At 50.2% G+C, this 19,675-nt stretch overlaps 9 protein-coding genes across 9 annotated transcripts; 2 read left to right on the top strand and 7 right to left on the bottom strand.

Moving 5' to 3' along the window:
* Positions 1-1,937: 1,937 nt before the first annotated feature.
* Positions 1,938-3,186, bottom strand: M436DRAFT_64743 (uncharacterized protein; the record flags this gene model as incomplete). The annotated part of the gene is made up of 2 exons (XM_013570856.1): positions 1,938-2,744; positions 2,800-3,186. 2 exons carry the CDS (start codon positions 3,184-3,186, stop codon positions 1,938-1,940), a joined length of 1,194 nt encoding a protein of 397 aa, XP_013426310.1.
* A 1,277-nt stretch (positions 3,187-4,463) lies between these two features.
* On the top strand, positions 4,464-5,146 carry M436DRAFT_11846 (60S ribosomal protein L19; the record flags this gene model as incomplete). Its single annotated transcript, XM_013570625.1, has 3 exons — positions 4,464-4,732; positions 4,793-4,943; positions 5,000-5,146. Coding segments are annotated over 3 exons (567 nt in total), but the record flags the coding sequence as incomplete, so codon positions are not given.
* Positions 5,147-7,060: 1,914 nt separating this feature from the next.
* On the bottom strand, positions 7,061-8,396 carry M436DRAFT_49559 (putative toxin biosynthesis protein; the record flags this gene model as incomplete). Its single annotated transcript, XM_013570765.1, has 2 exons — positions 7,061-8,001; positions 8,069-8,396. The coding sequence occupies 2 exons, from the start codon at positions 8,394-8,396 to the stop codon at positions 7,061-7,063; spliced, it is 1,269 nt and encodes a 422-aa protein (XP_013426219.1).
* A 710-nt stretch (positions 8,397-9,106) lies between these two features.
* On the bottom strand, positions 9,107-9,319 carry M436DRAFT_82853 (uncharacterized protein; the record flags this gene model as incomplete). Its single annotated transcript, XM_013570917.1, has 2 exons — positions 9,107-9,184; positions 9,245-9,319. 2 exons carry the CDS (start codon positions 9,317-9,319, stop codon positions 9,107-9,109), a joined length of 153 nt encoding a protein of 50 aa, XP_013426371.1.
* A 611-nt stretch (positions 9,320-9,930) lies between these two features.
* M436DRAFT_49110 (MFS general substrate transporter) lies at positions 9,931-11,632 on the bottom strand (the record flags this gene model as incomplete). Its single annotated transcript, XM_013570673.1, has 4 exons — positions 9,931-10,895; positions 10,945-11,054; positions 11,105-11,164; positions 11,214-11,632. 4 exons carry the CDS (start codon positions 11,630-11,632, stop codon positions 9,931-9,933), a joined length of 1,554 nt encoding a protein of 517 aa, XP_013426127.1.
* A 923-nt stretch (positions 11,633-12,555) lies between these two features.
* Positions 12,556-13,859, bottom strand: M436DRAFT_49376 (MFS general substrate transporter; the record flags this gene model as incomplete). Its single annotated transcript, XM_013570725.1, has 3 exons — positions 12,556-13,307; positions 13,359-13,735; positions 13,783-13,859. The coding sequence occupies 3 exons, from the start codon at positions 13,857-13,859 to the stop codon at positions 12,556-12,558; spliced, it is 1,206 nt and encodes a 401-aa protein (XP_013426179.1).
* A 2,004-nt stretch (positions 13,860-15,863) lies between these two features.
* M436DRAFT_82856 (decaprenyl-diphosphate synthase subunit 1) lies at positions 15,864-17,236 on the bottom strand (the record flags this gene model as incomplete). The annotated part of the gene is made up of 2 exons (XM_013570918.1): positions 15,864-16,025; positions 16,085-17,236. 2 exons carry the CDS (start codon positions 17,234-17,236, stop codon positions 15,864-15,866), a joined length of 1,314 nt encoding a protein of 437 aa, XP_013426372.1.
* Positions 17,237-17,485: 249 nt separating this feature from the next.
* On the top strand, positions 17,486-18,265 carry M436DRAFT_64749 (uncharacterized protein; the record flags this gene model as incomplete). Its single annotated transcript, XM_013570857.1, has 1 exon — positions 17,486-18,265. One exon carries the CDS (start codon positions 17,486-17,488, stop codon positions 18,263-18,265), a length of 780 nt encoding a protein of 259 aa, XP_013426311.1.
* Positions 18,266-18,704: 439 nt separating this feature from the next.
* Positions 18,705-19,540, bottom strand: M436DRAFT_64750 (uncharacterized protein; the record flags this gene model as incomplete). The annotated part of the gene is made up of 3 exons (XM_013570858.1): positions 18,705-19,144; positions 19,304-19,404; positions 19,494-19,540. The coding sequence occupies 3 exons, from the start codon at positions 19,538-19,540 to the stop codon at positions 18,705-18,707; spliced, it is 588 nt and encodes a 195-aa protein (XP_013426312.1).
* Between the last annotated feature and the right edge of the window lie 135 nt (positions 19,541-19,675).

Consider the following 19,675-nt stretch of genomic DNA (forward strand, 5'->3'; position numbering starts at 1 on the left):
GCAATCTCCCGACCATTTCGCGACACTTATGAGACGACTACGTCCCCTGTCTTCCCAAGCTTCTCATACAACTCGCCCACCACCCTGATCTTCTTCGACTGTCAATCAGCCGCGCCGAGAGTAGATCTTTCGCCTCGGGTTCAAGGTTTGATCCAAGCTGCCACACTTCCGTCCCCTGGTCACCGTCAGTCAACTATGGATCGTCCTGGCGTAATGTCATAACAACCCGTACGCCCAGTCGAACGACTCAAACGTTGCAATCACAACGTCTCTCATTTCGTGAGCGCTCTTTGTTCTCCATGCATATCAGCTCGCCACTATGCATATACGATATGCTCCACGTATCCCCTATGAAATAGGAGTTCATATCGTTCTTGTGAAAGGAGAACTCTCGTTCACGCAATCCCTTCCCGCTGTATAATCGATTCCGCACGTTCTGCTCCACTGGACCCATCGCTCAGCCACACACGTCGGCTGCCTTGTCTGTTGCTGTCGGACATGTGTTTGACTTGTCGTGGCCGATATATCCGTTCCCATGAACTCACGCCGATGTCTGTCTATTCTTGTTCGCCGTCAACTAATGCAAGCCCACTGACAGGCCTGAATCGAGTCTTCATATAACGAAGACATCATCCTTGCTATCTACATGTCTTGCCGTCCTACTACAACCTTCTATAAGAACTTGAAACACCTTGGTCAAACGTAGCCAAGTCTATTTTCAGTTCCCGCTTCACGATCGGAATGATCATCCTCTAAAGATGGACTCTACCTATTGTGGTACCTTTCACTCCTCGAACGGCATTGCCAAGGCTCTCATCCGGATGACAAAACATCTCAAATACTCATGGTCTTTCCAGATCTGGCTATTTTCTGCCGTGTTTACCACCGAGCTTGGCTGTGACCAACACCCTGTTCGTCAACACACCACTTTCTCGTACTACTTCATTCGACGATTCATGTCCCTCTCCGCTACCCCTGGTCGTAAGTAAATCATGAAAACCCATAAATCCAGCATGAAATTGCAAAAGAATCCTCCTGTCGCTCGCCGCGAGTCAGCAATCCACTCCAAGGGGTAAAGCCGTTGGATTTTCCCACACCGACTTGAAGAACTGCATTCTCCCCTGACTGTTCAATGAACATGCATTCGATGCACGTACATAGTTCCCTACCTGCCCGTCCACATTTGTATGACTACTAGCCATGATGATGCATCTTTAATCTCCCTCCTACGGCTTTGCGGAGCAGCATGTAAGATATAGAGATGCACAGCGAGGTCACAGCTAGATATGTATCCAGGGAGAGTCAAATCGTTCTCTCATCGTGACACGGAGCAATACGTCAGCTATAGAAATGCACAGCGATGTCACAGCCAGGGATGTGTCCTGAGGAGAGTCAGAGCCCCTTTCACCTCAATGTGGAACAACATGTACGCCATAGAAATGCACAGCGATGTCGCAACCAGAGATGTATCCGAAGAGAGCCGTCGAGATGAAGGACAACCGCTCCCGCTCTTCTCCTACATCGATGTGTAGCAACACGTGAGCTATAGAAATGTACAGCGAGTTCACAGTGAGAGATGTATCCGGAGAGAGTCAAAATATAAGAAAAAGCAATTTCATTCGATTCTGTCTCGCATGGGTATCTTAGGAAGCAAGTGACTTTGTGTTTGGCCAGCCCTTTTTTTGGGTGCTGGTGCAGATAAGCTGCTTGCACAACTGTGTTCTTTGTGCTGTTGAATGTGAATGACAAAGGAAAGAGACCTAGCAAGTAAGTGCTGGTCCTCGAGGGTGCAGAGTGTGAGAAAGTATTAGCTGCGTGTCCTTGGATGTGTACTTTTGAACGCTGGATGACAAAGGAAACAGGAAAGAAAAAGAGATGAGGAAAGCACGTGTTCATGCTCGGAGTGTTGTGTTTGTGATGAGAAGAGCATGGTCCATTCACTTGAAACTGAATCTCAGTTCCTTCAAGAAGACCTTCTTGCGCTCAAGAAAGATTTCGTTGCCCTGGTCGATGCTGTCCTCCGAGGCGAAGACGCGATCGCTGAACAACAGGAGGGATCTGGCAGTGCCCTTGCCCTTGGCGATGTCGAGGCATTGGGCCCAGAACTCGATGTGCTCACTGAGGTTTTCAGCTTGGAACTTCCAGCCTTGGGGGTCAAGGTGAACGCTGTCACGGTCGCTACCGGAGGCCGTGTGGCGCTCCATTAGAATTTCCTTGAGGTTGCGAGCGGACAAGAGTCTTTCGAATGCGGACGACAGAGCGTGTAGCCACACGGGAAATACATTCATCTGCCAACCGCGCAGAACGATGCGCTGCAGGAGGAGACGGTTGTCGGGACCGATACTGAAGAGGAACTTCTGGAGAGCAATGGGGTGCTCGAATTCCAGGGGCTGGCCGTAAAGGATAGGGGCGGCCTCTCGATAGACGGGCTTACAGACGCGCAGGATGGCGGGAGTGAGGTGTGTGATGTTCTTGTCATTGGCCTTGTGGACGGTTTTCAAGAGCATTTGTCTTCCGCTGGTGGGCTTGTCTTGTTTGTTCAGGAAACCACGTCGAACTACCTCATGACCTGCGTTACCCTGGGTGAGGAGAGTGAGGGGGTTGGCATTCTCCTCGAGGAGGAGCTTGTAGATCATGAAGCGGATCTCAGTTGGGAGCTCCATGAAAGGAAAGGTTCCATCTCTGCGCAGCTGAGGCTTAGGCTTAGGCTTATTGACGTACGGCTTGCGCTTAGGCTTGATGTTCTGCTTACAACAAGGTTAACAACAGTAAGATCGTTTGACTCAGAGCTGTATTTACCTGATGATGGACGATAGGATTGACCACGGCGGCATTCTGGATGGCAGGGACATTTGGCAAAGCATGATTGTGAATGGCTGCACCCGGAATAGCGTGAATTGGGTGGGCGTGATGCAAAGCTGGAGGCTGGATGAAAGGATGCAGGTTGCCATGGTAAGGAGGGTTCCATTGCATGCCGCCAAAGTTTTGGAACATAAGTCCAGGGTGGATGCCAGGATAATGAGCAGCGAGGGCAAGCTGCTGTGCTCGTTGCTGGGCTTGCTGCTGGGCTTGCTGCTGGGCTAGCATTTGCTGTTGACGGGCATTGCGCCGAGCTTGTTGAGCCTGCAGGCGTGCAGCGCGCCGAGCTCGATCATGTGCGAGTAGATGGTTTGCGTTGGAAGACATCTCTACGCCGACGAGGTCGTTGTGGCGACTCGATGTTGATGTCGAGGTCGCGGCGTCGTGCGCGTCGAGACTGCGTTAAATCCATCTCCGTGCGATAAACGAAGTCGTAAGTCGGCGCTTCACTTGAAGCTAGCCTATCGTCACTTGCAGATTCACCGACGACGATTTACTTGGAAAAAATCGCCCAAAGGGTACGGGGACATGAAGGGTAGGACTTGTTTCTGAACATGTACGATATTTGATCTTTCTAGTAGATTGACAGGTAATGGAGAATGAGAATTACAATGACTTACAACATCTGCACTACAGATAGCATCAAGGAGGCAGAGAAAGACTCAAAGATGTCAACGTGACTGCCAGCAGCAGCTGTATTGCAGCTTATCTGCGTGACATTTGACCTAGCCTGTATTGTAACTGTCTCTTACAGCTACGCTCTCGGAATGAAAGCGCAGGATCAAAATTATCGCTAAGAGTGTGCTACTAGAGAGTTTGCCAGAACTGATTTTCAGTGGGTGTGCCAGCATGTTCCAGACGAGAAGAGAGCAGGCAACCTCAGTATACTGTCCGCTATCACATCATCTGATCTGGGTTGGATTACAAGTTACGGTCGGCCGGGTCCGAATCGTGATAAGAAGTCAAGTGACTCATATGATGATAGGAGATGACGAGGGGTACTCCAAGACGGTATGTTTGCTTTATCCGTAGCGGTTAGGTTTGATGATTCATGATGGTCCGAGGATGATCCTCTTGGACTCCATGGAAAGAGAGACTGTGTTATCACTGAATGGATGCATAAGGTAGAATAATGCCTCGTAGATACCAGTGAAGGCAATGGAATGTTAACAGGCCAGGGAAAGCATTCATCGTTGCGACAAGGCAAGGAAGGTGCGACTCGCAAGGCAGGAGCGAAGGACAGCCGGCAAGCGGAAAGCCGGACAAACGCCGACACTCACACGCAAAAAAATCGCAAAATTAGCGTGGGCGTCGTCATGTGACACCTCCGCTTTGAACTTGAACGTCGTGCGAGCTTTTCTTTCTGAGCGAGAGCGACGGCCACCCATCACTAACGACAGCAACCCTCCATACCCGTCAAAATGTCAGTATCAGCAAACCGCCGTCCGGAGAGCCTGTCGACACCCCAATTCTGAAAAAACCTCGTCGTCTTGCGCCATCCACACACACCTTTCGCCTCTTCTCCCACCAGCGCTCCTCCGGGCGGCAAAATCATCACAAACCGTGATCCAGCATAACAGGCACTGACATGCGTCTGCTACAGGGTCAACCTTCGCACCCAGAAGCGCCTGGCCGCCTCCGTTGTTGGCTGCGGCAAGAGAAAGATCTGGCTTGACCCCAACGAGGTCAGCGAGATCTCCAACGCCAACTCCCGCCAGACCATCCGCAAGCTCGTCTCCGATGGCCTCATCATCCGCAAGCCCGTCACCATGCACTCGCGCTCCCGCGCCCGTGAGCTGAACGCCGCTCGCCGCCTCGGTCGCCACCGTGGTTTCGGTAAGAGAAAGGGTACCAAGGACGCCCGTATGCCCAGGTATGGCTGCTCTATCTTCGACCATCGCCACCAGAGCAGACACTGATAGTCTGTTCACAGCCAAGTCGTCTGGATGCGCCGCCAGCGCGTTCTCCGTCGCCTGTTGGTCAAGTACCGCGCCTCCGGCAAGATCGACAAGCACCTTTACCACGAGCTCTACCACCTGAGCAAGGGTAACACCTTCAAGCACAAGCGCGCTCTCGTTGAGCACGTACGTCCCGCCCGACTCACCTTTGCTTACTCACACTCTTCTAACACACTTCACAGATCCACAAGGCCAAGGCCGAGAAGGCTCGTGAGGCCAAGCTCAAGGAGGAGATGGACGCCAAGCGTGCCAAGACCAAGGCCGCCCGCGAGCGCAGACAGGAGCGTATCGAGCAGAAGAGAGCCGCTTTCGCTGCCGACGACGAGGAGAAGAAGGCATAAACGAGATAATGTCACGGCGTGGCTTGATGATATCTGAAAAAGGCACAAGTCCGTTACGGCGGTACTCTCGGTTCGATTGGTGTTCTCTCTTCGTGGGCTTACGTTCTGGCGTGCGAAACATACCGGGGACCGAACGGATCAGTGCAAGCATCAGTTTTGCATGTACATCGGTTTTATGCAATGAGGGCAATGTGATCCAAAAACTTCTTTTTTCTTTGCCAAAATACCACTTGTGTTTCCTGTTCTCTATTGCTCATCAAGGTATTGTCGTTGACTTGTGAATATGAAGCACTTGAGCTCTGAACATTGTCCTCATGATGAACACCCAGTTCTTGCTCATTCTTGCTCACCGCTCGATTGTACCGTGCCCAGACTAGCTTCTGTCACTGAATTCAAAGAGGCAGGTTTATGGTTTGCTTGTCTGATAATTTCACTCGGGTAGTAGTTCTACGGCTCTACGTAGTACTCAAAGCTCGGTCAAGTCGACGGCTTTCCCCAAATTTGTATCGTGCTCGTTGTTCACCCACAGGCTGACAGTTTGATGGACGCTCGAGCAAACTTGCTTAGGAAGTTTGTAAGGATCTGAAAGATCAGGTAGACCATAGTCATGCATGTCGGATGGCCGTGACCTGGACGGGAAGTTGCGTACAGATCCTCCATGCCATCGACTTCGTTCCCCCAGTCTTCAGGTTCTAACACTCCCACTCCAAGCAATGCGGACGGTGGTTCTCCTAGGTCTAGTTTTGTCATACCACAAAATGACCGCGCTGGACAGACTTTACCTCCATCATCGCCACCTGCTATGCATCCTCACTTTGTTCTGCCTAAGCAAAAGAATGGTGATCTCGTTCCGATCAACAGCGCCGGACACAGATTAGACGTTCTACTACCACCACCTTCTGGCGAAGATCGGAGTGCCTACAGCGTTCGGATCGCTCAGCAAGGAAGACTGTGCAACGAGTATCAACTAAAAGGATACTGCACCAAAGGTGGAGCCAATTGTATCTTGGACCACAGCCCTATTCCAGATAACGTCAAACTTGTCCTTAAACATATGGTGCATAGCTACCCCTGCAGCCGTAGAGGAGCCTGTCGTCGTCAGAATTGCGATATGGGCCATATATGCTTCCTCGACAGGTGCAATCCTCTGAAGCGTAACAATGCTTGTAGGCTCAACAGCTACATGCACGTCGTCGATCCTGTCGTGTCTGAATGGGTAGCAGCCTAGCCAGACATCGAAGTATACAACCCCAACTCTTCTGATATCGCCGCTGGGGAACATGGACACCTGGAGACAGACTCGCCATCCCATACGGCCAACGAGACGCCTCAGAACGGGAACGACATTGATCCACTCTCATATGCGCAGCCTCATCCAGATGACCTGAATCAGTTGTGCAAAATACAGACCAGAACTCCTCTAAAGCAAATACTCCGCAACAGATAAGATGGATCGCTCTATTACCATATCACCGAAGGCGACACCGTCACATCACCGACAGCTTTATCTACCGGCTGCTTTCCAAGGGCCAATCACCAGCAAAGCGAGTAAACAACATAATCTCCAGTAGAACAAAGATCCGCAGTCAAAAGAACTTTCAAAACGTGGTATCGGAAACGAATTGTTTCATGATACCGTGATTAGAAGTATGCTCATGGGAAGGGGATTTCAGAGATGGTATTAACAAGAAGGTCCGCTTGAAGAGGGAACTGTGGATGATTCGGAAGTAAAAAAAGTCTGTTGCACCTGACCAAATACGAGTAAAATCAGTCTTGCTGCTTCTATTCGACTACTTGGTCGTTGATGACTATCGCGCAGATCAACCAGCTGCTATTCTACTGGACTATTCCATTTTCGCAAACATTCCCGTCTATAACGACAACCATACGATCCTTACATATCTAAAGCTTGCTCAGAGGAACAGCCTTCTGCAGTCCCTTCCACTTTTTGACTCCTTCCAACCATCTCCCATCCATACTTTGCCTACCCACAACATCCTGCTTCAACCACTCCTCATCCAACACAACTTTCTCCAAGTCTTTCCAAATCCTCACCTCTGCCTCCAACCACTCCGACACCTTTTCAGCCGTCTCCGAAATCTTCTCAAAACACAAGAAATGTCCTGTGTTTTCTACAAACTCTTCTTTTACTCTTCCCATTGCTGCGCCGCCAGAGCCATTCCAGCCTGTACCTGTGCGCTTCATCTTTTCACGTCGCTCGTCTGGGTCCATGGTGTAGGATTTGTTGCCGTATAGCCAGAGCACAGAAGGTCGTAGATATGGCAAAAATATCCAACAAGTTCTGCCCTCGGATTTGTAGAACGGAGATACGTAAGGAGCACAAGGCCAAAGGTCTGGGACAGTGGCTCTTGTGACAAGATCAGGAGTTGCTTCCCAATTCCTATCTTCATAATTTGGGCGTGCGACAGAAAGTGCTTCTTGATGTTTCGGCGTGGTAAGAGTAAAACTCTGCTCTGCTTCAGGATAGAGCAAAGTAGGCGTAGCTCTGATACTGTATTCCAGAATCTTTTGCACCACTCTTTCGTCAAAGGGTTTGAGTAGTGCGTTTTTGCGAAATGCGGCTTCGGCTGCTTGACGAGAGGGCCAGAGGTCTTTGCGGAAGGAAGGCAGGCGGGTCATTGTGATCCATGCGGGCATTTCTTTGTGGATGATTATGGCGTCTAGCATGACGATGGAGGTCAAGAGTCGGGGATGCATTTGAGCTAGCAATGTCAAGCATATTGAGCCCATACTGTGTCCTATGCCGATGATTGGACGAGTGAAGTCTTCACGGTGGGTGTTGATCAAGGAGAGAAGATCGCGTGCGTGGTCGGCGTAGTTTGCTATACGTCAAGGTCCAATCAATACTTTGTGCCGAGGTTTGAGAAGAGGAAGGAGCAAATGACTTACGATCATTGCCTATCTTGTTTTCATTGAGTACGTAGGAAGCTCCTTGGTTTGCTACATCTGCCATCCAGATACTGCGGATACCGTATCCTGCTTTCTCGCTCCGCTTGAGTAGGTCCTCCCACAACGGCTCATATAGCTCTTTTGGAAAGGCTGATGCGTGAGCGGCTAGAATTGTTACATCACCCTTTTGTGGTGTGCGGTTGAGTGGAATGTATTGTTTTGCACTGAGGTAGAGCTTTTCTTCTTGGTATGTCGAGGTGGCTTGTGGATATTCTCTGATGGTTTGACAAGGTGTGTGGTGCTCGATTATCTTGAATGAGGATGACATTGTGTAGCTTGGTTGTGACATGGAGTGTTAGGAAAATAGGAAATCGCTAGAGAGTACTTGTGCTTGGGTATGGTTTGGCATATGTACTACCTCATGGCAAACAGACATGACGCGAATAGATACAAACCGCTGAGCCTCCATGCATTGACCTAAAAGGATAGATACGAAGTTCTTTCCACAAGATTCATGTTGAGAGAATTGTTTCAGAGCTAAGAAGATCAGATATCAGAGGACAGAGAAAAAAGAGTTGTGATTTGCACTTGGCCTGCATGTGAGCAGAGATCGATTGTCTCTTTTCTACGAACGTCTAGCTTGATTCACTCGTGCAGAAAGCCATGCAACACGACATTCGACGTCCGAAGTGGAGCAGTGCGTGTTTTGAGTCGTGTGCGTTGCCTTGATGTGGATGTAGCAAGAGTGTTGAACGCCAGAGATGCTTGATTTTGTCATCTCGCCGAGATCTTGGATGATGTCAAGATGATCGACAGGGTCGTGAGTCGTGGAAGGAGATCAATCGTCGACCTCTGCCTTTGGTGTGCCTGAAGCAGTCGTTGGTGTGGACCTCAGCTTACAGATGCATGCCGTTTCCTTTCAGCTTGTACTGAGTTGTTGTTGGCCTTGTGTCAAGTCAGCAAGTGGAGTTCTGGTTGTGCGCGCCAGAGGAGAGAGCGTACGTTGAAGTGGTGCAATCGCGCACAGACCGTTGAGCCTCAGACCGGACCTGGTATGACCTTGAGGACCCCGTCCTCAACCACGACGACCTTCTTCTGGAAGTCAAAAGGTTGACCCTGTAGCATCTGTCAGCCTCACGCAGCAGAGCACCCGTCCATTCGGGGATGACTACTCACGATGACCAGCTCGGCAGCCTCCTCTTCATCCTGCTGCGAGCCGCAGCAAAGCAGGCGTCGCCAAAAAGAAGACATCGTCGACCTCATGATTGTAATTTGGTTGGAACTCTTTGTTATGAGTAGATGCACAAGGGTCGAGAAGTTGTTGGAAGTGGTGCGAGAAAGAAGACGATCGAGTCATGCTAGATCGGGGCCTAAAGTACTGATTTACATGCCGAGACATACGGATGTAAGCCCATTCGGCTTGCTCGCATTCGCCTTCGTTCATGCATGCCCTCGGGCTTTAAGTGTCGACTCCAGAGCGATATAGTGTTCAAGCTTTGTATAGCTATTTCATGTGGTGTAGTTATCTGTGAATGTACCACGGATCAGATCAAAAAGAAAAACCAGGTATATCCTGATGTACGGCTGAACTGAGACACAGCCAATACATCTCATGACCGCGTATAGCGATACTGCGAACTATTAAGATGCATGATCACTTTCGACTTTAGGATGTGTCTACAGAGAGCCTTTCTGTTGGCATCTCTCTACAGATGTCACACTATTGCTACTGATTATTATGCACTCTTGTAGTCACAGATATAGGGTTGAGTCTAGCGGGAGGTTACAGTGAAAGAATCGTTTCTGATATAGCTTATCATGGCTTCGTTATGGACAAGAAATGAAAACGCGTTAAACGCCGTTTATAAGACGTAACGGTACATGGGACCAAAATTCTCAACACCAGTGTTGGCTTCAACAGCTGCCTCTTTCGTTCCCTCGGTCGTTGCAATCCTGTTCTTCTGCTCCTCAATAGTGCCGTACTGCTTATCCAGCTTGCGGTTCTCATAAGCAAGTAGCGTACGCAAGAATAGTGCTAGCAAGCCATTGAAGAACATAAAGGCTGCACAGATACTCTGTCCCTTGACATAGAAAGGTGGATTCTTGTAGATGTTAGTTCCTAGCAAAGGGCCACATTGCCCAATTACGTTGAGCAGAACGAAGGCTGCGCCACGGCGATCGTCGTTGCCTTGGTTGTTGGTGACCCATGGGAGGATGTTCGCGATGCATGGGAACACTCCAGATGCGGCGAGGAAAACACCAGTGTAACGGGCTCCAGTGCTCTTCGCGACGGCCAGCATGATGTATCCGACGCCTCCGACGATAGACAGGATGATAATAGTCAGTCCACGTTGCTGAGTTCTGTCGGCTATCCAAGCAGAGCCGATGGTAACGAGGAAACTCAGAAAGTATGGGGGCGCGGAAAGACCTTGTGCAGTGATGGACTCAAAGCCCATCTCTTCCAGGATTGTGGGCAGGAATACGGGCAACGAGGAAAACGATACGTTGCATGAAAAGTACATCAATGCCGTGGTGATCGCTTTGGGGTCGATGAATGTGAGACCAACATCCTTGAACTTGATGCGGCCGACACGTTCGGTCGTGCCTGTCTGACGGACACCTCTTGCTACTGCCACGCGCTTCTCGTCCTCGTTCAAGAATCTGGCGGACTGCGGATTGTCGGGAAGGAAAAAATAGGCAACTGGTACCATTGCCAGAGTCGGGAGGCCTTCTACAAGGAAGAGAAGCCTCCAGCTGGCAATGGATGCGTGTCCGGAAGTGATACCATAGGCAAGAGCCCCGGCGAAACATGTTGCGAGAGGTGCGGCTATGTAGTTGTTAGCTTCGAGTCGCTTTTGAGGGATTCCCGAACGTACCAGCAAGGAAGATACCACTGCGGAAACCGACTTCGTGACGCAGGTAGAAGAAGGAAAGGAGGTAGGGAACACCAGGACCGTAGGCAGCTTCGAACACGCCCAACAAGAAGCTTCATGAGATGTCAGTAGATGTTACTGGGAACTTGTAGGCCCGACTTACCGAAGTACCATCTCTCCTTCCCAGGAGGTGACTGCTGCTTGACAACTTGAAATAACACCCCTTCGATATGTTAGCCACTTCAGATATCAAGAGGTTGTACCAGACGTACCAGCCAAAGATAGCCCAAGAGGCCCAAATATGAGGTTTTACCGCCTTCCAGCAAAGCACTTGCCATTGGAAAAGGATATACGAGATGTAAAAGATGGTCAAAAGCCATGAGTACCGATCGGCGGTAAGGTCCAGAGCCTTAGCCATACCAGCGGTCTTAGCATTGCCGATATTGGAACGATCGAGGAAGGCAAGCAAATATAGAGCCATGAGCAGCGGTACCAAATGCCAATCTATCTTGCGAACGACGCGCTTCTCAACGACGGGATCGATATATGGTGCCGAACCGCCATTGTCGACTGAAGCTTGACGCGCTTCTAACTTGACGTCTTCGTAGTTCTTCTCCACATCTTTCTCGTGTGTCGTGTCGGTTTGTGGTTGTTGAGGATCGATGCCCTCGGTCTTCTTGAAGAGACCCATAGCAGAGATGAACGCGGGGCGGGCAACGCTGGTAGATGCGTAATGGCAGAACGTAAAATGTCGACAATTCTGGTGTGAAGATGCAGCTCCAAACGCACAATGAACAGAAAAGGAAAACCCGCGAAACAGGGCCTCTTGTCTTCTTATAACCAACCTGAGTCACTCACCGTTGCTACGTCAAAAGGATGTTCACGCCGCATTGCCGATCCATTTTGTGCATGTAGCCAACAAGGCCGGTCGGTCATATTTAGTGGAGCAGACCCGCTCTCCGCAATGCGGCATCCATATGGAGGCGGAGATGCCGTGGGAGCAGATCAGCCACGGGGTCACACGGTGGGGTATCATGAGCCGATATCCGGGTATGGACTCGGCATCTACAAGCGCTTACAGGTGGTCAGCGATAATCACGCACAGAGACCATTGCATCTCCAGCAATAAAGGCTCTCACGTAACAAACTTTCAACAGAGGAAGAGGACCAGGGTACACCTCATCAGATTTTTGTGCGGTGTCATGAACGCCAAGCAATGCCTCGAGCTAACTTGGCAGTGTGGGCGAAGGCTTGACAAAGCTTAAGCAGACAGCTGCGACGAGCCTCCGAGCGCTCAAGTGTGCTTCTTGAGGTCGCAACTCCCTCTGAATCTTGTTGGTTTCTGATACCGGTATTCAGCTTTCTGGCATCGCGCGGACTAGCCGGCTCCGCGTGCTCGACCCGAAGCATGTACATCGAGACGAGGTGCGCATCCTCCCTCGATGCTCTTGAACGGCTCCTTCGGCAGCGACAATTCTGGACGGTCTTCTCTCCGTGTCCGAGGGACTACTCGCACACATCTTGTGAGTCCGAAAATTACACACTTGTAGGAAAGGACGAGAGTGTCCAAATGTTTGACAAAACACGACATTCCTGGACTACTACCTATCCAACTCAGATCTTCTTCCCAAGCACCAGTCCACCATGAAGCAACCTCGAGACAACCAAAAAGCATGCCCCCACAATCGCAGCCGAGCCCGAGAATGCCCAAGTGGCAGCAAAGCCATGTCTCTTCAAAATCTCGCCAGAGATCGGAGTGCCAGCAAGCATACCCAGGCCAATAGTCGCACAAGCCATGCCAATGCGTGTTCCAATGACCGCCCTGCTCGGTGATATCGAGACACCGAGTGCAGGGATAATGGACACAATGGAGCCAGAAAAGAAACCGTACAGACAAGACACAGCAATCAGTGATGATTGAGTCTTTGCAGGAATGAAGCAAAAGGCCAGAGCGCCGGTGGTAAGTACGCAAGGAATGACGACATTGAACAGACCGATCCTGGCGGCGACGAGATTGGGTCCAACTCTACCGAAGATGGAGCCTGCAGTGATGATCGGAAGGAGGTAAAAGGCGAGTTCCTTGGATGTGATGCCGTACTCGATGGCATACACTTCAATGTACACGAACGGCGTCCAGGTTCCGAGGAAGGCGATCATGGATCCGATCACATAGACAGTGAATGCGGGCTCCTTCCATGCATCCATGTCAAAGATCTTACGGCGTTGGGATGGCAGTGATCGAACACGGAGTACAGCATTCGAGACCAAAAGGGTGCCCAATGCTATGTACGCAATCACACGAGTGGCGGCAGCGAATCCAATCTTTGGCTGGAGAGTATGAAAAACGATAGGGTAAATGGTGCCGCCTGGAACAGTCAGTGTGTATCCTTACAGGTAAACTCTGGATTCTGACTTACCAAGACCGCTACCAGCAGCAGCCAACCCCATGGCAATGAAGAACTTCTTCTCTGAGAAGTATGTCGAGAGAATGGCAAGCGAAGGAGAGAAAAGACATCCTTGGCCCAAACCAACGGCAAAGGCTTGCGAAAGCATGATTTGCCATAGCTTGGTGGACACACTCGTCATTGCCATACCAAGCACGATAAGTGATGAGCCCGTGATGAGGAGCATACGGAAGTAACCTGCATCAAATAGAGGTCCGGTCAAGGCACCGGCGAGCAACATCAAGTAAGCCTGAATAGAGCCGATCCATGCAATGGTCGATGGTGAATACTCGTGCAGAGGACCAAGTGCGTAGTAAGTACCGAAAGATCCAAAGGCATTGACGAGTCCCCTAAGACCGGTAAGTAAAGATTATCGGGCAGAGTCTTCGACACTTACCAAGTGTTGAACCAGAGGAAGAACGCACCCAAAACTTGCAGCCAAGCGACCAGTCCACCGTTGGGGATATCATCCATGGTGTGGTCTGCTTGCTCAAGATCAGACATATTGCATGATTGAGAAGATTCAGAATTCAATTCGACTGTCGAGAAGAGAGTGACTTCTTTCTCGACGTCAGACAAAGATGAATTGGAAGACATGATGCAGTCGAATTGTTGCAAGATATTGATACCACCATCTCCAGGTCGTCCTTGATGGATTTATATAAAACCTGCCACGGGACACAGCTGCTGCTGTCACAAGCACAGGAAATCTTTTCTCGCAGTCGCCGAAGCATCCTGCACATGTTACGGAGTCGCCGTACACGTTCTCAGACAATGGTCAACTTGTTGTGCATGGACAGGTAACTCCGTTTTTGCGGGAGGAGCTGCCAACGTTTGCAAAGACGTTGGTTGAATAACATTACGGCTACTATCAAGGCTGACGTTGTGCTCAGCTGAATCGCAAAGATGAGACAAGAGGGTACTTACAAAGCAAATCTCAGATGAGAAAACAGCTTGTTGCCAGTAAATGAGGTTGCGAGTCAGTGTGCTCTCCCTCGGAAGGAAAGTTTTGGCTGCTTGGGGTACGCAACGGGTTTCCTGAGGCTTGCGCACCTCCCAGCTGAGAGATCAGAGACCGGGTTTCAACGACCACGCGTGGTGGTGTAGCTTTCTTCATTCTCCCAATCAGGCTACTGTGCATGTCCAAACTTATTTCGATCGCAAGATCGACCAATGATAGAATCGATTATTGAATGTGGTATACAAATGATGGGTAGGTTTTCACGACACCAAAAAGCTTGACTGACATTGGCATCGAAGATCGGTCCACGCTCCTACCACATGGGCGTGCAATGGAACACCTTCAGAAGCTCGACTGCTCTCACCTATTTCCACATTCGTCGTTGCAGCTGCTCGTCCATCCTCAGCTCTTCATCCTTTGTTTTTCCGATGGAACGTGTTTCCAGTAGAACATTTCGGACTTCTCCTAGCTTCGTATTGCTTTACTCACATCGGCGAGTCCACTGAGCAACCAGAGGATGATGTGTGTCGGCCATACCGATGGATGGACTATGATCAATATCTGAATCTGGTCAATTGAGCTGACAATGGCGACGACAAGAGGATGAGGTGTCAAGTATATAATCAGGTCGGTAGCAGACAATGAATACCACTTCCCGTCCAACAACAATCACATCATCAAGTCTTCCATCTATCAATCTACATTCTGATCGTATATCTTCTCCTGCACCAAGCATCTCAAGAACTACCGCCAACTGCTCCACCCTACAAAATGTTCACAATGGCCATATCACCATTCTCGCGACCTTCGACTCCAGAGTCAGACTACCCGCCATCCCCCCGCTCAATCCTCGAAGAATACTTCATGGACATCGAAGACATCCAAGACATTGATGCAATTTCAATCTCATCCTCAGTCTCATCTTCAATCTCCACCACGTCACAAAGAGTGTTCAAGACTTTCTTGTCAGGTTGGTTCAATTCTACAAATTACTCTATTGAGATGAGAGGTTCGGTTTACTGATGCTGGGTTTTTTGCAGGTCTATCGTACCCTCAGAGAAAGCTGTCGCAGCTGTTGGTTCCAGAGGTGGACTTTGAGTTTACATTCCCTAGCCTTGAGAATGTGTTTCCTTCTTGATTGGCGATAGTGATGAGCGAGACTGTTTCCTTTGTCGTGGCGTTATGGGAGCTGATGGTACAAAATTTGGTCGCAGCTGGAGTAGGAACCTGAATCTGAACCTCATGGACCTCGAGCTCCGTGAGGATAGTTGGGCGATGCAAGTTAGCGTCTCTTTCTCTTTTGTTTTTCTTTTGTTGCAAGTTCGTTCATCTTCTTATAAGCAGAAAAGCTCTTACATATGAAATCGATATCAAAAACCTGACAGGCCTCGTCCCATTTATACCGTCAGTCACTTTCATGAACGTCTCCCGAAAGATGGGAAAACTGAGAGATGGGTGAAAGTACATTTTCTTCGTACCACATAACATACAAAGAGGAGATTTCTATACATATACGCTTACTTCCTCCTCTGCAGAACTTTTGTACACATATCCAAGAGGCCGGCCTTGGCCTGACTCTCTGGGAAGAAAGCGATAGCTTCGCGAGCCTTGTTGATGTAATCTTCTGCCATGGCGCGAGTCTGTTCGATACCATTGCTCTGGATAACAAGGTCGTGTGCCTATCGATTATTAGCATACTTTGCATCGGAAGCTGGAGATTGAAACTTGCTCTTTTCACGTCACCTTGCTCGGCGAATCGCCTGCCAACAAGAGTACCAAGCTCCTTGTTGTCTTTCCAGGCGAAAAGCAGAGGAGCGGTAGCCAGACCCAGCTCCAGATCAGCACCAGCAGGCTTGCCGAGCTCGGCTCCACTGACGGTGTAGTCCAGCATATCGTCAACCAGCTGGAAGGCAAGACCCAGGTTCTTTCCGTAGCTGTATGCAGCCTCTACTACATCCGGGGAGCAGTTTCCAAGGATAGCGGCAGCTCTTGTGGATTTGCTGATGAGCGAAGCGGACTTCAAGTATGTCTTTTGCAGGTAGTATTCCATTGTCTCTTGACTGTAGGTGGGGTGCTTTTCGTCCGAGGCAGTGTTCTTGAGCTGCATGAATTCGCCTTCGATCAAGTTGGCGATGACAGTAGCCAGCAACTCGGTGACCTCAGGGTCCCTCAGGCGGGCAAGGGCAACAGAGGCGCGACCGAGCATGAAATCGCCGGCAAGGACAGCCATCTTGTTGCCGAACTGGATGTTAGCCGAGGGAGCGGAGCGGCGAGAGATTGAGTTGTCAATGACATCGTCGTGGAGGAGGGAGGCAGTATGGATGAGTTCGGTGATTTCGGCGAGGCGACGTTGCGAGGGGAGGACAGAGGTGTCGGCGGTGTCCTCGACGACGGGAGGAGAGGTCAGAGGAGAGGGGTTGGAGTCTGCGAGGACTGTAGAGGGCGACATGGATGAGTCGACATCAAGAGCTTGGGGAGTTGATCGGTCGTGCTTGAGGGTCAAGGCCGTGGCTTGCGACATGAGCAAGACCAGCATGGGGCGGACATATTTGCCCTCTGATTGGGTGTAGTACTTTGCGACAGTGTCCAGCATGGGGTGGCCAGAGCCGAGCAGCTGTTGAATGTTTCCAGTCAAGAATTTGAGTTCTTTGGCGACACTTTGTAGAGGATCAATGCCGATGGGTGAGGGAGCGGCATTGGCGAACATGTGTTTGGCCGTCTGGATGGCGGCGGCGACGGACGACTGGTGCCGCCGTTGCGAGGGCAGACATGAGGGTATTGATCGTGGGCGCGGCGGCGGGAGGTGTGCATATCTGGAACATGAGGCTCGGTATGACGGCGACAGCGAGGTGATGGCGAGCGTCGATGCTCGAGCTCTAGGAGCACTCATTTCGGGGACAAAGAATGCGCGAACAAAACGACACCCGCTAGAACTCCAATTGCAACAGGAAAGAGGGATTGCGCAGTTCAGGGAAAGAGCGGTCGTGGCCAATTGGAGCGTCTTCTTGGAGGCACCAAACTCCATTCAACGCATGATGCGGATGGCATTTTCGCTGCCACTCTGGAGACGCTGTGGTCCGAGCTCACTCCATACATGAGCGACAAGAATCGTCATGACCACCTTCTTTCAGACGCCCTGATGGTCCTGTTGACACTAACTCCTGCTGCCAAATCCGCTGTCGAGCTGTACAATCAATTGTCGCATCAGAACCAACATGAATCGTCGAATGGCCCCTCCCTGAGCGAGCCCGCCGTCGGCGCTCCTGTATCACATGCACAATTGATCCAAGTCGCGCGCTTCTTGCGCGAGAGTCAGCTTGAGAACAAGAACGACTTCCGACTCGATACTCTGCTGAAGGGGGCAAACATCTATGTGCCTCCTCCGAAACCGAAGCCTCAACCAGTATGCACATACCCAATCTTGCCTCCCTCACAACCGCCCCTTGCTGACATGAATCGACAGACTGCTGAGTACACTGCCCTGATGGCTCGTCTTCGCAGAGAAGAGGAGAACATTGCATACCAACGCTTAATCAACCCGACTTCGTCCATTCCCGAGCCATCACGTATCCGAGTAGAAGACGAAGAGGATGAAGTGACCTACACAGATGTCAACCGTCAACTAGCACTCATCATCAATGTCCTCGTCTCCATCATCGCCTGTAGTGTCGCCATCTGGATCGCTGCCCGTCACTGGAGCGTCCCTCAACGAATGGCCTTGAGCATGTTTGGAAGTGGTACCGTTGCTTTTGCCGAAGTTGCAATCTACATGGGCTATCTGAGACGCATCAAGGATGCAAAACAAGTCGAAGGAAAGAAGGTTGAAACAAAACAAGTCGTCGAGACTTGGGTCATTGAGAAAAAGAATCCCAAAAACGAACATGAACTCAGGCAGAGGAAGGGCGGCAAGCATAGATAGACCTCATCTTGGATATCACAACTGAACCAATATTATCACCTCACCTATCACCGTATTTCCGAGGCTTCCAGTCAGACACAAATTTTCAAGATATAGGTCGTTGTTGAAAGCTGACATAGAAATCACAATCAAGAATCATGGTTCTATGATCATAAATATGCTGAAGTCTTGAGTTTGCAATTTTACTTGATGACGGCGCTACTATTCAGGTATCTCTGCGCAGAAGTATACATCCGATCCTCAATCATGCTGAAAACTTGTTACGAACTGTCGGATGTCTTTCTTCGTTCTTCGTTACTCATATAGAGGTGTTGATATTATTCTGTCAGGGTCACCAGAGAAGCGTCGGACTTGGTCAGATCCAGATGCAAGTAGCCCAAAATCAGCCTAGGCATCCGAGGCATCTTGTTCAATAGACACTCCATCCGAGACCACAACTCTACACATCCTGACGTATACCCCTCTGTCCCTGCGACATATTCGCCAACTCATAAGACTCTAGTCTATCCTGATGCGATCTCTGCGGCTCATACGTCGGCAATGGTTGCGCAATATCATAAGCCGGCGGTGCCAATTCAACAGCTTCTCCATGCCTATTCCTCGGTTGCGAAGTAGTGGTAGGTCTTGCTCGCGAAGGCCACTTTGTAGGCCATGCTGGAACTCCTTCTTGTGCCTCTGCTAGTTCTTTGGTATACTTGAGCTTGCGGTTGCGATACAAGAACCATCCGATACCAAGAAAGACGATGCCGATGACGATGACTACCGCTGCTATGACACCGGCTCGTGCGCTTGAGGAGAGCCCGTTGTGCTTGGATCCGCCATTGGAGTACATGGTAGTTGATTGGGCTGTGGTGGTCACAGTAAAGCTTTCGGATGCAGCTGTGTGGGTTGTCAGCAATCACATACTTTCATCTGCAATATCACGGAGAGCATACCACAACAGATCCAACTCAAGGTGGAGCCTTCAAAACCTTCGAGGGGCGAAAACCTCATTAAGTACCTACACGAGCGCCATCCACACATCCAGCACCTACGAACCACTCACTGCATAGGTACCCACAAGCAGCAGCAGCAGCAGCAGCAAATATTGCCGCATCGCCAAAAGCCAGAAAAGCACATCGAATTGCTCATCTTGCATGCTAAACAAGAACAAGCTTGTCCCAGCCAATACTTCGAGGTTGCGAGAATAGCCCCTTGTACCATTCGAGCAAAGCTTCAAGAAACGTACAGAGATTGCACTCGAAAATAGCTGGCGAACCACAGATGCAGAAACATGGCGTGTGACACTGTCTCACCGTGTGGCTGAGAAGGATTCACAAAGTCAGGCGTCTAGAGTCGAGGAATCCTGGGTTTCCACCTTCCGCTTTGGTTTTTTGTGACTGTACAGAGTCTCCTCCCGGCCAGAAGAGA

This window comes from Aureobasidium namibiae (genome assembly GCF_000721765.1).
Source record: "Aureobasidium namibiae CBS 147.97 unplaced genomic scaffold scaffold_11, whole genome shotgun sequence".
Classification (NCBI taxonomy): Eukaryota; Fungi; Ascomycota; class Dothideomycetes; order Dothideales; family Saccotheciaceae; genus Aureobasidium; species Aureobasidium namibiae.